This window comes from Leptodactylus fuscus, chromosome 1, assembly GCF_031893055.1.
Source record: "Leptodactylus fuscus isolate aLepFus1 chromosome 1, aLepFus1.hap2, whole genome shotgun sequence".
In the NCBI taxonomy this organism is placed as follows: Eukaryota; Metazoa; Chordata; class Amphibia; order Anura; family Leptodactylidae; genus Leptodactylus; species Leptodactylus fuscus.
Window position 1 is genome coordinate 125,461,372 of NC_134265.1, and position 14,533 is coordinate 125,475,904.

Below are 14,533 nucleotides of genomic sequence, written 5' to 3' on the forward strand. Positions count from 1 at the left end.
TTGGGGTTACGTGCACCCACAATTTTTACTACTGGTATACAGTGCCATTGTCTGACTGGGAATTCAAAGAATATATTGGGGTTATAAATACCCTCATTTCTTGCTACTGCCATATAGTGCCAGTTTCTGACTGGTAATTCAAAGAATATATTGGGGTTACGTGCACCCACAATTTTTACTACTGGTATACAGTGCCATTGTCTGACTGGGAATTCAAAGAATATATTGGGGTTATAAATACCCTCATTTCTTGCTACTGCCATATAGTGCCAGTTTCTGACTGGTAATTCAAAGAATATATTGGGGTTACGTGCACCCACAATTTTTACTACTGGTATACAGTGCCATTGTCTGACTGGGAATTCAAAGAATATATTGGGGTTATAAATACCCTCATTTCTTGCTACTGCCATATAGTGCCAGTTTCTGACTGGGAATTCAAAGAATATATTGGGGTTACGTGCACCCACAATTTTTACTACTGGTATACAGTGCCATTGTCTGACTGGGAATTCAAAGAGTATATTGGGAATACAAATACCCTCATTTCTTGCTACTGCCATATAGTGCCAGTTTCTGACTGGGAATTCAAAGAATATATTGGGGTTACGTGCACCCACAATTTTTACTACTGGTATACAGTGCCATTGTCTGACTGGGAATTCAAAGAATATATTGGGGTTATAAATACCCTCATTTCTTGCTACTGCCATATAGTGCCAGTTTCTGACTGGGAATTCAAAGAATATATTGGGGTTACGTGCACCCACAATTTTTACTACTGGTATACAGTGCCATTGTCTGACTGGGAATTCAAAGAGTATATTGGGAATACAAATACCCTCATTTCTTGCTACTGCCATATAGTGCCAGTTTCTGACTGGGAATTCAAAGAATATATTGGGGTTACGTGCACCCACAATTTTTACTACTGGTATACAGTGCCATTGTCTGACTGGGAATTCAAAGAATATATTGGGGTTATAAATACCCTCATTTCTTGCTACTGCCATATAGTGCCAGTTTCTGACTGGGAATTCAAAGAATATATTGGGGTTACGTGCACCCACAATTTTTACTACTGGTATACAGTGCCATTGTCTGACTGGGAATTCAAAGAGTATATTGGGAATACAAATACCCTCATTTCTTGCTACTGCCATATAGTGCCAGTTTCTGACTGGGAATTCAAAGAATATATTGGGGTTACGTGCACCCACAATTTTTACTACTGGTATACAGTGCCATTGTCTGACTGGGAATTCAAAGAATATATTGGGGTTATAAATACCCTCATTTCTTGCTACTGCCATATAGTGCCAGTTTCTGACTGGGAATTCAAAGAATATATTGGGGTTACGTGCACCCACAATTTTTACTACTGGTATACAGTGCCATTGTCTGACTGGGAATTCAAAGAGTATATTGGGAATACAAATACCCTCATTTCTTGCTACTGCCATATAGTGCCAGTTTCTGACTGGGAATTCAAAGAATATATTGGGGTTACGTGCACCCACAATTTTTACTACTGGTATACAGTGCCATTGTCTGACTGGGAATTCAAAGAATATATTGGGGTTATAAATACCCTCATTTCTTGCTACTGCCATATAGTGCCAGTTTCTGACTGGGAATTCAAAGAATATATTGGGGTTACGTGCACCCACAATTTTTACTACTGGTATACAGTGCCATTGTCTGACTGGGAATTCAAAGAGTATATTGGGAATACAAATACCCTCATTTCTTGCTACTGCCATATAGTGCCAGTTTCTGACTGGGAATTCAAAGAATATATTGGGGTTACGTGCACCCACAATTTTTACTACTGGTATACAGTGCCAATTTCTAACTAGGAATTCAAAATGCGCAAGGCTCCCGGAAAGGGACGTGGACGAGGCCGTGGGCGAGGTCGGGGGAATGGTTCTGGGGAGCAAGGTAGCAGTGAAGCCACAGGGCGTCCCGTGCCTACTCCTGTGGGGCAGCAAGCATTGCGCCACTCCACAGTGCCAGGGTTGCTTGCCACATTAACTAAACTGCAGGGTACAAACCTTAGTAGGCCCGAGAACCAGGAACAGGTCTTGCAATGGCTGTCAGAGAACGCTTACAGCACATTGTCCAGCAGCCAGTCAGACTCTGCCTCCTCTCCTCCTATTACCCAACAGTCTTGTCTTCCTTCCTCCCAAAATTCCGAAGCTTTACAGAACAATAACCCAAACTGTCCCTGCTCCCCAGAGCTGTTCTCCGCTCCTTTCATTGTCCCTCAACCTGCCTCTCCACGTCATGATTCCACGAACCTAACAGAGGAGCATCTGTATCCAGATGCTCAAACACTAGAGTCTCCTCCATCTCCGTTCGATTTGGTGGTGGATGACCAGCAACCCACCCTCATCGACGATGATGTGACGCAGTTGCCGTCAGGGCATCCAGTTGACCGGCGCATTGTGCGGGAGGAGGAGATGAGACAGGAGTTGGAAGAGGAAGTGGTGGATGATGAGGACACTGACCCGACCTGGACAGGGGGGATGTCAAGCGGGGAAAGTAGTGTGGATGTTGAGGCAGGTGCAGCACCAAAAAGGGTAGCTAGAGGCAGAGGCAGAGGTCAGCAGCTTAGGTGAAGCCAGGCCACACCCGGAATCTCCCAAGATGTTCCAGTTCGTACCCAGCCCCGAAAAACTCCCACCTCGAGGGCACGTTTCTCGAAGGTGTGGAGTTTTTTCAAGGAATGCGCCGAGGACAGATATAGTGTTGTCTGCACAATTTGCCTCTCGAAATTGATTAGGGGCTCTGAGAAGAGCAACCTGTCCACCACTTCAATGCGCCGTCATTTGGAATCCAAGCACTGGAATCAGTGGCAGGCAGCAACGGCAGGACAAAGGCCGCCTGCCGTTCACGCCACTGCCACTGCCTCTGCCTCTGCCACTGCCACTGCTGACTGTGCTGGCGATGCACTCCAGAGGACGAGCCAGGACACCACTTCATCTGCCTCCGCCACTTTGTTGACTTCTACCTCATCCTCCCCTGGTCCTGTCTTATCTCCTTCTCCTGCACCATCAAAGGCACCATCAGGCGTTTCTTTACAACAACCCACCATCTCTCAGACATTGGAGCGGCGGCAGAAATACACTGCTAACCACCCACACGCGCAAGCCTTGAACGCCAACATCGCTAAACTGCTGGCCCAGGAGATGTTGGCGTTCCGGCTTGTTGAAACTCCCGCCTTCCTGGACCTGATGGCAACTGCGGCACCTCGCTATGCCGTCCCTAGCCGTCACTACTTCTCCCGGTGTGCCGTCCCCGCCTTGCACCAGCACGTGTCACTCAACATCAGGCGGGCCCTTAGTTCCGCGCTTTGCACAAAGGTCCACTTGACCACCGACGCGTGGACAAGTGCATGCGGACAGGGACGCTACATTTCACTGACGGCACACTGGGTGAATGTAGTTGAGGCTGGGACTGCTTCCCAAACTGGCCCGGTGTACCTCGTCTCCCCGCCTAACATTCCTGGCAGGGACACGAGAAGAACACCCCCCTCCTCCTCCTCCTCTACCGCCTCCTCCTCCGCCACCGCCTCCTCCTCCGCCACCGCCTCCTCCTCCGCTGTTAGATTGACCCTAGCTACGAGTTGGAAACGTTGCAGCACTGGCGTTGGTAGACGTCAGCAGGCTGTGCTGAAGCTGATCAGCTTGGGGGACAGACAGCACACTGCCTCCGAGGTGAGGGATGCCCTCCTCGATGAGACGGCAATATGGTTTGAGCCGCTGCACCTGGGCCCAGGCATGGTCGTTTGTGATAACGGCCGGAACCTGGTAGCAGCTCTGGAGCTTGCCGGACTCCAACATGTTCCATGCCTGGCCCACGTCTTCAACCTAGTGGTGCAACGTTTCCTAAAGAGCTACCCCAATGTTCCAGAGCTACTGGTGAAAGTGCGGCGCATGTGCGCCCACTTTCGCAAGTCGACAGTAGCCGCTGCTAGCTTAAAATCTCTCCAGCAACGCCTGCATGTGCCACAACACCGGCTTTTGTGCGACGTCCCCACACGCTGGAACTCAACGTTTCAGATGTTGAATAGAGTGGTTGAGCAGCAGAGACCTTTGATGGAATACCAGCTACAAAACCCTAGGGTGCCACAAAGTCAGCTGCCTCAGTTTCACATCCATGAGTGGCCATGGATGAGAGACCTTTGTGACATCCTACGGGTCTTTGAGGAGTCCACAAGGAGGGTGAGCTCTGAGGATGCGATGGTGAGCCTTACAATCCCGCTCTTGTGTGTTCTGAGAGAATCCCTGATTGACATCAGGGATAACTCAGATCACACAGAGGAGTTAGGGATAGCATCCGATCCGTCACAGCTGGAGAGTAGGTCCACACATCTGTCCGCTTCACTGCGTTTAATGGAGGAGGAGGAGGAGGAGGAAGAAGAGTTGTCCGATGATGTGATGGTGATACAGGAGGCTTCCGGGCAACTTCGAATCGTCCCATTGTTGCAGCGCGGATGGGTAGACATGGAGGATGAGGAGGAAATGGAGATTGAACTTTCCGGTGGGGCCAGAGGAGTCATGCCAACTAACACTGTGGCAGACATGGCTGAGTTCATGTTGGGGTGCTTTACAACCGACAAGCGTATTGTCAAAATCATGGAGGACAACCAGTACTGGATCTTTGCTATCCTTGACCCCCGGTATAAAAACAACATCTCGTCTTTTATTCCGGTAGAGGGGAGGGCCAATCGCATCAATGCTTGCCACAGGCAATTGGTGCAGAATATGATGGAGATGTTTCCAGCATGTGACGTTGGCGGCAGGGAGGGCAGTTCCTCCAGTAGGCAACCAAGTTCTCACCGGTCCACACAAACGAGGGGCACACTGTCTAAGGTCTGGGACACCTTGATGGCACCCCCTCGCCAAAGTGCCGCCACGGAGGGTCCTAGTGTCACCAGGCGTGAGAAGTATAGGCGCATGTTGCGGGAATACCTTTCCGACCACAGCCCTGTCCTCTCCGACCCCTCTGCGCCCTACACGTATTGGGTGTCGAAGTTGGACCTGTGGCTTGAACTTGCCCTATATGCCTTGGAGGTGCTGTCCTGTCCTGCCGCCAGCGTCCTATCTGAGAGGGTGTTCAGTGCAGCCGGTGGCATCATCACTGACAAGCGCACCCGTCTGTCAGCTGAGAGTGCCGACCGGCTCACTTTGATAAAAATGAACCACCACTGGGTAGAGCCGTCATTTTTGTGCCCACCTGTGTAAAGCACCCCAACATGAAACTCCATGTCTGTACTCAACCTCTCCAATTCCTCCGCATCCTCATACTCATCCACCATAAGCGTTGCACAATTCTGCTAATACTAGGCTCCCTCCACCCTGATTTCCCCCAACTCTGCTGGTTAGAGGCTCCCTCCACCCTGATTTCCACCAACTCTGCTGGTTAGAGGCTCCCTCCACCATGAATTTGCCCAAACTGGGCTGTTTAGAGGCTCCCTCCACCATGAATTGGTCCAAACTGGGGTTTTTAGAGGCTCCCTCCACCATGAATTGGTCCAAACTGGGCTGGTTAGAGGCTCCCTCCACCATGAATTTCCCAAAACTTGGCTGTTTAGAGGCTCCCTCCACCATGAATTTGCCCAAACTGGGCTGTTTAGAGGCTCCCTCCACCATGAATTGGTCCAAACTGGGGTTTTTAGAGGCTCCCTCCACCATGAATTGGTCCAAACTGGGCTGGTTAGAGGCTCCCTCCACCATGAATTTCCCAAAACTTGGCTGTTTAGAGGCTCCCTCCACCATTAATTGGTCCAAACTGGGCTGGTTAGAGGCTCCCTCCACCATGAATTTGCCCAAACTGGGGTGGTTAGAGGCTCCCTCCACCATTAATTGGTCCAAACTGGGCTGGTTAGAGGCTCCCTCCACAATTAATTGGTCCAAACTGGGCTAATTAGAGGCTCCCTCCACCATGAATTGGTCCAAACTGGGTTTTTTAGAGGCTCCCTCCACCATGAATTTCCCAAAACTTGGCTGTTTAGAGGCTCCCTCCACCATGAATTGGTCCAAACTGGGCTGGTTAGAGGCTCCCTCCACCATGAATTTCCCAAAACTTGGCTGTTTAGAGGCTCCCTCCACCATTAATTGGTCCAAACTGGGCTGGTTAGAGGCTCCCTCCACCATGAATTTGCCCAAACTGGGCTGTTTAGAGGCTCCCTCCACCATGAATTGGTCCAAACTGGGCTGGTTAGAGGCTCCCTCCACCATGAATTTCCCAAAACTTGGCTGTTTAGAGGCTCCCTCCACCATTAATTGGTCCAAACTGGGCTGGTTAGAGGCTCCCTCCACCATGAATTGGTCCAAACTGGGGTGGTTAGAGGCTCCCTCCACCATTAATTGGTCCAAACTGGGCTGGTTAGAGGCTCCCTCCACAATTAATTGGTCCAAACTGGGCTAATTAGAGGCTCCCTCCACCATGAATTGGTCCAAACTGGGTTTTTTAGAGGCTCCCTCCACCATGAATTTGCCCAAACTGGGCTGTTTAGAGGCTCCCTCCACCATGAATTGGTCCAAACTGGGCTGGTTAGAGGCTCCCTCCACCATGAATTTCCCAAAACTTGGCTGTTTAGAGGCTCCCTCCACCATTAATTGGTCCAAACTGGGCTGGTTAGAGGCTCCCTCCACCATTAATTGGTCCAAACTGGGCTGGTTAGAGGCTCCCTCCACCATGAATTTGCCCAAACTGGGCTGGTTAGAGGCTCCCTCCACCATGAATTTCCCAAAACTTGGCTGTTTAGAGGCTCCCTCCACCATTAATTGGTCCAAACTGGGCTGGTTAGAGGCTCCCTCCACCATGAATTTGCCCAAACTGGGGTGGTTAGAGGCTCCCTCCACCATTAATTGGTCCAAACTGGGCTGGTTAGAGGCTCCCTCCACAATTAATTGGTCCAAACTGGGCTAATTAGAGGCTCCCTCCACCATGAATTGGTCCAAACTGGGTTTTTTAGAGGCTCCCTCCACCATGAATTTGCCCAAACTGGGCTGTTTAGAGGCTCCCTCCACCATGAATTGGTCCAAACTGGGCTGGTTAGAGGCTCCCTCCACCATTAATTGGTCCAAACTGGGCTGGTTAGAGGCTCCCTCCACCATTAATTGGTCCAAACTGGGCTGGTTAGAGGCTCCCTCCACCATTAATTGGTCCAAACTGGGCTGGTTAGAGGCTCCCTCCACCATTAATTGGTCCAAACTGGGCTGGTTAGAGGCTCCCTCCACAATTAATTGGTCCAAACTGGGCTAATTAGAGGCTCCCTCCACCATGAATTGGTCCAAACTGGGTTTTTTAGAGGCTCCCTCCACCATGAATTTCCCAAAACTTGGCTGTTTAGAGGCTCCCTCCACCATGAATTGGTCCAAACTGGGCTGGTTAGAGGCTCCCTCCACCATGAATTTCCCAAAACTTGGCTGTTTAGAGGCTCCCTCCACCATTAATTGGTCCAAACTGGGCTGGTTAGAGGCTCCCTCCACCATGAATTTGCCCAAACTGGGGTGGTTAGAGGCTCCCTCCACCATTAATTGGTCCAAACTGGGCTGGTTAGAGGCTCCCTCCACAATTAATTGGTCCAAACTGGGCTAATTAGAGGCTCCCTCCACCATGAATTGGTCCAAACTGGGTTTTTTAGAGGCTCCCTCCACCATGAATTTCCCAAAACTTGGCTGTTTAGAGGCTCCCTCCACCATTAATTGGTCCAAACTGGGCTGGTTAGAGGCTCCCTCCACCATGAATTTGCCCAAACTGGGCTGTTTAGAGGCTCCCTCCACCATGAATTTGCCCAAACTGGGCTGTTTAGAGGCTCCCTCCACCATGAATTGGTCCAAACTGGGCTGGTTAGAGGCTCCCTCCACCATGAATTTCCCAAAACTTGGCTGTTTAGAGGCTCCCTCCACCATTAATTGGTCCAAACTGGGCTGGTTAGAGGCTCCCTCCACCATGAATTTGCCCAAACTGGGCTGTTTAGAGGCTCCCTCCACCATGAATTTGCCCAAACTGGGCTGTTTAGAGGCTCCCTCCACCATGAATTTGCCCAAACTGGGTTTTTTAGAGGCTCCCTCCACCATGAATTGGTCCAAACTGGGCTGGTTACAGGCTCCCTCCACCATGAATTTCCCAAAACTTGGCTGTTTAGAGGCTCCCTCCACCATTAATTGGTCCAAACTGGGCTGGTTAGAGGCTCCCTCCACCATGAATTTGCCCAAACTGGGGTGGTTAGAGGCTCCCTCCACCATTAATTGGTCCAAACTGGGCTGGTTAGAGGCTCCCTCCACAATTAATTGGTCCAAACTGGGCTAATTAGAGGCTCCCTCCACCATGAATTGGTCCAAACTGGGTTTTTTAGAGGCTCCCTCCACCATGAATTTGCCCAAACTGGGCTGTTTAGAGGCTCCCTCCACCATGAATTGGTCCAAACTGGGCTGGTTACAGGCTCCCTCCACCATGAATTGGTCCAAACTGGGCTGGTTAGAGGCTCCCTCCACCATGAATTTCCCAAAACTTGGCTGTTTAGAGGCTCCCTCCACCATTAATTGGTCCAAACTGGGCTGGTTAGAGGCTCCCTCCACCATGAATTTGTCCAAACTGGGGTTTTTAGAGGCTCCCTCCACCATGAATTGGTCCAAACTGGGGTTTTTAGAGTCTCCCTCCACCATGAATTGGTCCAAACTGGGGTTTTTAGAGTCTCCCTCCACCATGAATTGGTCCAAACTGGGGTTTTTAGAGGCTCCCTCCACCATGAATTTGCCCAAACTCTGCTGGTTAGAGGCTCAATCCACCCTGATTTTCAAAACAAATGTTGGTGCCAACCTCAACTTACTACAAGGGCCAAATTCACTGCTGGTGACAAGCTCTCCTCACTGCAAGTGCCAAATACACATGTTTCAAGGTGTTTTCCTACTGTCAGAGAGGTGGTATTGAGTGTGTAAAGTGTGTAGTTGTTAGGCTGTGATGTTGGGGTAATAGAGGGTCTTTGGTGTGTTAGATGCCCCCAGACATGCTTCCCCTGCTGTCCCAGTGTCATTCCAGAGGTGTTGGCATCATTTCCTGGGGTGTCATAGTGGACTTGGTGACCCTCCAGACACGGATTTGGGTTTCCCCCTTAACGAGTATCTGTTCCCCATAGACTATAATGGGGTTCGAAACCCGTTCGAACACACGAACATTGAGCGGCTGTTCGAATCGAATTTCGAACCTCGAACATTTTAGTGTTCGCTCATCTCTAGTCCTTAGTATACATTTTGATCAAAGTGTATAAGCAAACAACACTTATTGACAGGTTCCCATTATACTGACAGAGGCCATATTGTTAGAGCCTCTTTTAGGTAGTATGCAAAATAGTATACCGTATAAAAAAATGTACAGTGCTACTGACTGTCCTATTCTATACAGATAAACCCATTAAAATGTGGTATACATTATGGAAGCATAAACAACTACTGTTTAGTTGACATCTGTCTGAGATATGTTTGAGATTTCCAAATGGTGTGAAAAGCCAAATGTGTATTTGTGACCTTTCGGTTATTTTATTTTTCCTGAAGCTTGCTGATTTGACTGGGAAGGGGTTAGATTGCTTTATAACTGTAGATAGGGCCACTTACTCACATAAAAAGTGCAGAGGTTCAGTCATCACTCACCCTGCATTGTTGAGGAATGAGGAGGCAGCCTCTGACTCAGGGCAGGGGTCAACAAGAAAACTTTCGGCTCACCACCCAAGGGAATATTCAGCAGCTCTTCTGGATATTGACTGCATAAAGTCCTTATAAAACTCCAGCACAGTCATAAAGTATAAAACTTCACTTTTATTACATATTAGTAGAAAGAAACAAAAAGATTAATCCAAATAAAACAAACCTGTTTCATCAAGGTAAGGTAGTTTATGTATTAAAAGTAAAGTTTTATATGGATTTTTGTGCAAAGCAGGGCAAGGATCAATTAACATGTAGAGGTCAGGGAGAGGGGGGCACTCTGTAAATATGCCACTATCTCTTATATTGCGGTGATCACATAGGAACTTCTACACGGGACATTGGTACATACCACTGCTTTGTAAGAGTACTGTCCCACCCGGCATATACATCAACCCAGTGTCCCCCACCTGCACAGTCATAACTGTGTCCCATTTCCAGCATTAGTTCTTCTCTTCTGCCTTTTCTGTGACTGGATTTCAAGTGTTCTACTGTAGTCAAAGCCCGGCTGCTTGGACTTTAGTCTCCAAAGACTTGCCAAGGGACAGCACTATCTTCAACTGGCTTTTGCATTGCTACAACAACTTGAATATTGTACAAGCACCAGCAGTGCACGGACTCCAAATTGTGATGGCAGCTATCAGAATTATAGAAAAACCTGGGGCCACACGGTGGCTCAGTGGTTAGCACTGCAGCCTTGCAGCACTGGAGTCCTGGTGTTCAAATCCCGCCAAGGGCATAAAACCATCTGCAAGGAGTTTGTATGTTCTCCCCGTGTTTGCATGGATTTCCATCCCATACTCCAAAGACATGCTGATAGGGAAAAATGTTCATTGTGAGCTCTATGTGGGGCTCACAATCTACATTTAAAAAAAAAAAAAAAACCCCAATAGCAACCTATCACAGCACAGCTATCATTTTCCAGAGCAGAACACAAGTGAAAGATGTTCTGTGATTGCGCTAACCCCTGGTTCACACTAGCGTATGTATTCCGTCCGGTTACAGTCCGCATGGAGACACCCCCCCCTGGATGGAATAATTTTGTACTTGCAAGTCCTGTGCTGTCAAAGTGCACGGACACCTTAGACTGAATCATTCATGTGGGCAGTGCGTGGCAAGCACATGGACTCCATTATAGTCTAGGGCAGGGGTCCTCAAACTTTTTAAACAGTGGGCCGGAGGCAGAGCAGGTCGCACAGACATCGGGAGCGGTGCCCTCCAATAGGTAAAGTGAAGTGCGCTCCATGGCCTGGTCCGAGCTCCCCAGGAGCTTCATTATAAATGCACGCCTGCCGGCGTTGTCGGCGGGGCCAGACAGAAGTGCTTGGCGGGCCGCATGTGGCCCTCGGGCCGCAGTTTGAGGACCCCTGGTCTAGGGGGTCTGTGCGCTTTGAGAGCACAGCACAGCGCTTTCAAATGCGATTGTATTCTGTCCAGGGGGGGTCTTCATGGACGGAATACATACGCTAATGTGAACCAACCCTTATTAAGTAGATCATATTTCTTCATTTGAAAATGAAATAGTGTCCTAGAAATGATAGATTGTATGGCACAGCTGACTGAGAACAAATAATTTGATGAAAAAGCCTTATTAAAAATAGTTTTTTGGTGCAGTCCTTTAAAGTTATCAGATTTTGCATTTAATTAGTTCATTGTAATTATTTTGTGAGGACTTTTCTATATTTTAGGTTTAGTGGTCGCACCAGTTCTTTCAAGTCGTAGTAATGATTACATGGTACATCTTTGCTTTAATTTTATTTACAGTTGTGCTTTCTACTAGACAAGTAAAATTCCTTTAATCCAGCAGATGCAGAACTTTTTAAAAGGACTTTTTTGCATTAGACTTTCCCTTACCATATGCCGTATTAGAGCATATGCATGGAAATAGTTGTGTCCAATGCTTGGCATTTTCTTTTATTAGCCAGAAAGGAGAAACCCCACAAAATCTGTCTGTTAGGTGGGGGGTCCCCACATAGTGTAACACATTGCAGAATAATATATGCAGCGGGAAAGTGGCTAATTCAAAAACTGTCTCATTTCTATAATGGAAAATGTGACCGTTTTTGAATGTGCTGGCATTTTTTCATATAGCTATAATAGGGACAGAAAGTCCACAGAGGAAACTGTGGACTTTTTGTGAAAAAGCTACTTGGGGCATGCACCCCTCATTTATTTTAGTAAGTGTCTACTAATCCCCTTTTACCAATGCTATACGACACAGCAATTCAGCCGTCAGTAACTTTGTCAGTGGCTAACCCGCTGCTTTTTATATGCTTTATGGATGTAGCCTAAAGATATTTTCCAGCTTCTATGGTGCTGCATCACTTGATTACAATATTGAAGGGCATGTGACCACGTAATGTGTTGTGGGTGAAACAGATGTTTTCTGGTAAAATTGTGCAGCTACACAACTTTTTAGGTTTCTATGGAACCACCACAGTGCTGTCCAATATGGCCTCACCCTTGGTTTTTGCAGTAATGGAAACAAACCAGAATGTGTCAGCCTATAAGGTACTGGGTTAAAGGAATTTTGCTATAGTGATGTGTTTGATTTTAGGGTGGTGCTGTTTGTGACTGTAGCACTGAGTGTGATATTGCATGCTTATTTCCTTATTTAATTGTTTGTTATATATACACAAGAATTAATATCTGATATACATCATCACATATTGTATACACTCTACCTCTTATGAGCCGTCTTAATGCTAACATAGTCATGATTTTCTTATTCTTTCCACAATTTTATTCCCACCTTCTATTTAGCTGAATTTTACCCTTTGTGTTATCCCATTATTTATCATTCTTTCTGTTTCAGGCCTCCTCGTCCACGACGGTATTCTGGTGACAGTGACTCTTCTGCCTCCTCTGTTCAGAGTGCCCCTGCTGGCAGAAAATCAGTTGATGTGTTGAGACCGGGACTTCGCTCTTCTATAACACGTAGTCAGTCTCAGGACAGAGGCCCAATGCCCAGGCGATCACAGGCATCTCAGCCTGTAATGCCTGAACGTGGCAGAGTTCAAGGTCCCACTGGCCCTTCGACTCGACGGGCCCGAAGCCAAGGACCTCCAGCTAACAAGAGAGCTGTTTTGCTTATTTCACGGGATAAAGATGGACAACATTCATGGACAACTCCTGTGACCTCTAAACCACCTAACAGTCGCACTCAAACAGAACCTCCAAAATCTCATGCACGGAGACAGTTGGGGTATGCACCTGTACCTTTGGATGTTCGTCAGGAGCAACAAATTTATCGTAGTCTTGAGAAAGAATTCTTGGAAAATTCTCGACTCCTCGGGGCATCTGAACATCCTGGGGGAGCCCAAGGGGCATCCCTGTTACTTAGTCCACCTTCTAATGAACCAGCTGCTATAGACTCTGCATACTGTTCCTCTAGTTCATCTTCTTCCTCACTCAACTTTTACATTACTGGAGGTGGAAGAGAGCAGAATGCAGATGGGAATATTACAACTCTTCCTACATCTACATGGAGGAGACTTCCAGCCCTGTCAAGCTCTTCAGATGATAGTTCTTGCCCACCTGCTGCAGAAGATCTACAGGAAGAGGCAGAACCAGAAGAGACCTCGGTAGTCCCTGAAGGTGATGCAGCATCCAGTGAAGTGGTGTTGAGACCCAAGAAAACATTAAAACGACCAGACAGAATTCCTTCTATCTATAAACTTAAACTGCGGCCAAAGATTCGGCCACGAGCAGATACACAACCAGATAAATCACCATCTCGCATACCCACTCCACTTCACTATAGAACTGCAAATTCTCCACCTAAATCTGCACCTACCCGTCGTTCTTGGCGATCTCTACAAGCTGTGTTCTTCACTGATTCTGGAGTACAAGCAGATAATCCCTGTGGGTGAGCAGGGGATGAGAATGGATTACTAATACTCAGATCCAGCTATAAAACTGCTATAGTGAGGAGTTAGTATTGGACAACTTCTGAAAGCGGGCATGTCTTGTCATAAATCCATATCAAGGATGACCTTTCAGTCTGCATATGAATGGCTGTACAATCAGATTTGCTCACTCCTAGATGATTATCATTATATAATATTGCAGCATGTGCATTTTCAGGTGACTGCTATTATACAGCAATACTGAGCATTTGCACGGCAGGGAAAGGTTGTAGCTCCTGTTATTACAATCCTACAACTTACTACTGGGTGGGAGACATCTATAATATTCAGGTTTTAGATATTTACATATTTTTTTAGCGTCCTGATGGCTTGTTTAGCCTTAAAAATAGCAATTTTTAAAAAAAAGTCTGCACTGGCTGAATTCTTATATGTCCAATATTTCATTCTGTATATCGGCCATGTTCAGGGTTTTACGGCCGTAGTCATTTTGTTCATGTCAAATGTGGTACATGAACACAGACCGGTATTGTCATGGAGTTACAAACATATCTTTTTCTAACTTACTTAAAAAGATAATATAATTGGAGCCTATCTAATCCTCATTAGAGGTGAATTCACATGTGCCAGATATGTTCCAAATATGTCTGCGACTGAAAATATGACCCATGTAGTGTAGACATGCCCTGCACACAGGTACATTGCCCTGGACAAGCCATTGAAGGTCACAGTCACAATGTAGAAAGAATCCTCAGCACTCCAAAGACATGGAATTAATCACTACATAATCTTATAGAAGATATCCACAACCAGGGGAGTTGTATCGTGTACTATAAGACGTTTCGGTCAATGACCTTTTTCAGTTAGTATCTATGGTTCCTAGGTAAGAAGTACAGGGTGGATGGATAGATGCTTAGTGATTTATTCCCATGGCTTACCCAGGAATCGCAGAAA

General features: G+C 47.1%; 1 protein-coding gene across 1 annotated transcript in view; it reads left to right on the plus strand.

Moving 5' to 3' along the window:
- GAS2L1 (growth arrest specific 2 like 1) overlaps positions 1-13,960 on the plus strand; it is a 28,435-nt gene extending 14,475 nt beyond the window's left edge. The window contains exon 6 of the mRNA XM_075276591.1: positions 12,529-13,960. Coding sequence (XP_075132692.1) covers positions 12,529-13,585 — 1,057 coding nt within the window. The 3' untranslated portion in view covers positions 13,586-13,960. The remainder of the gene's footprint in view (positions 1-12,528) is intronic.
- Positions 13,961-14,533: the final 573 nt, after the last annotated feature.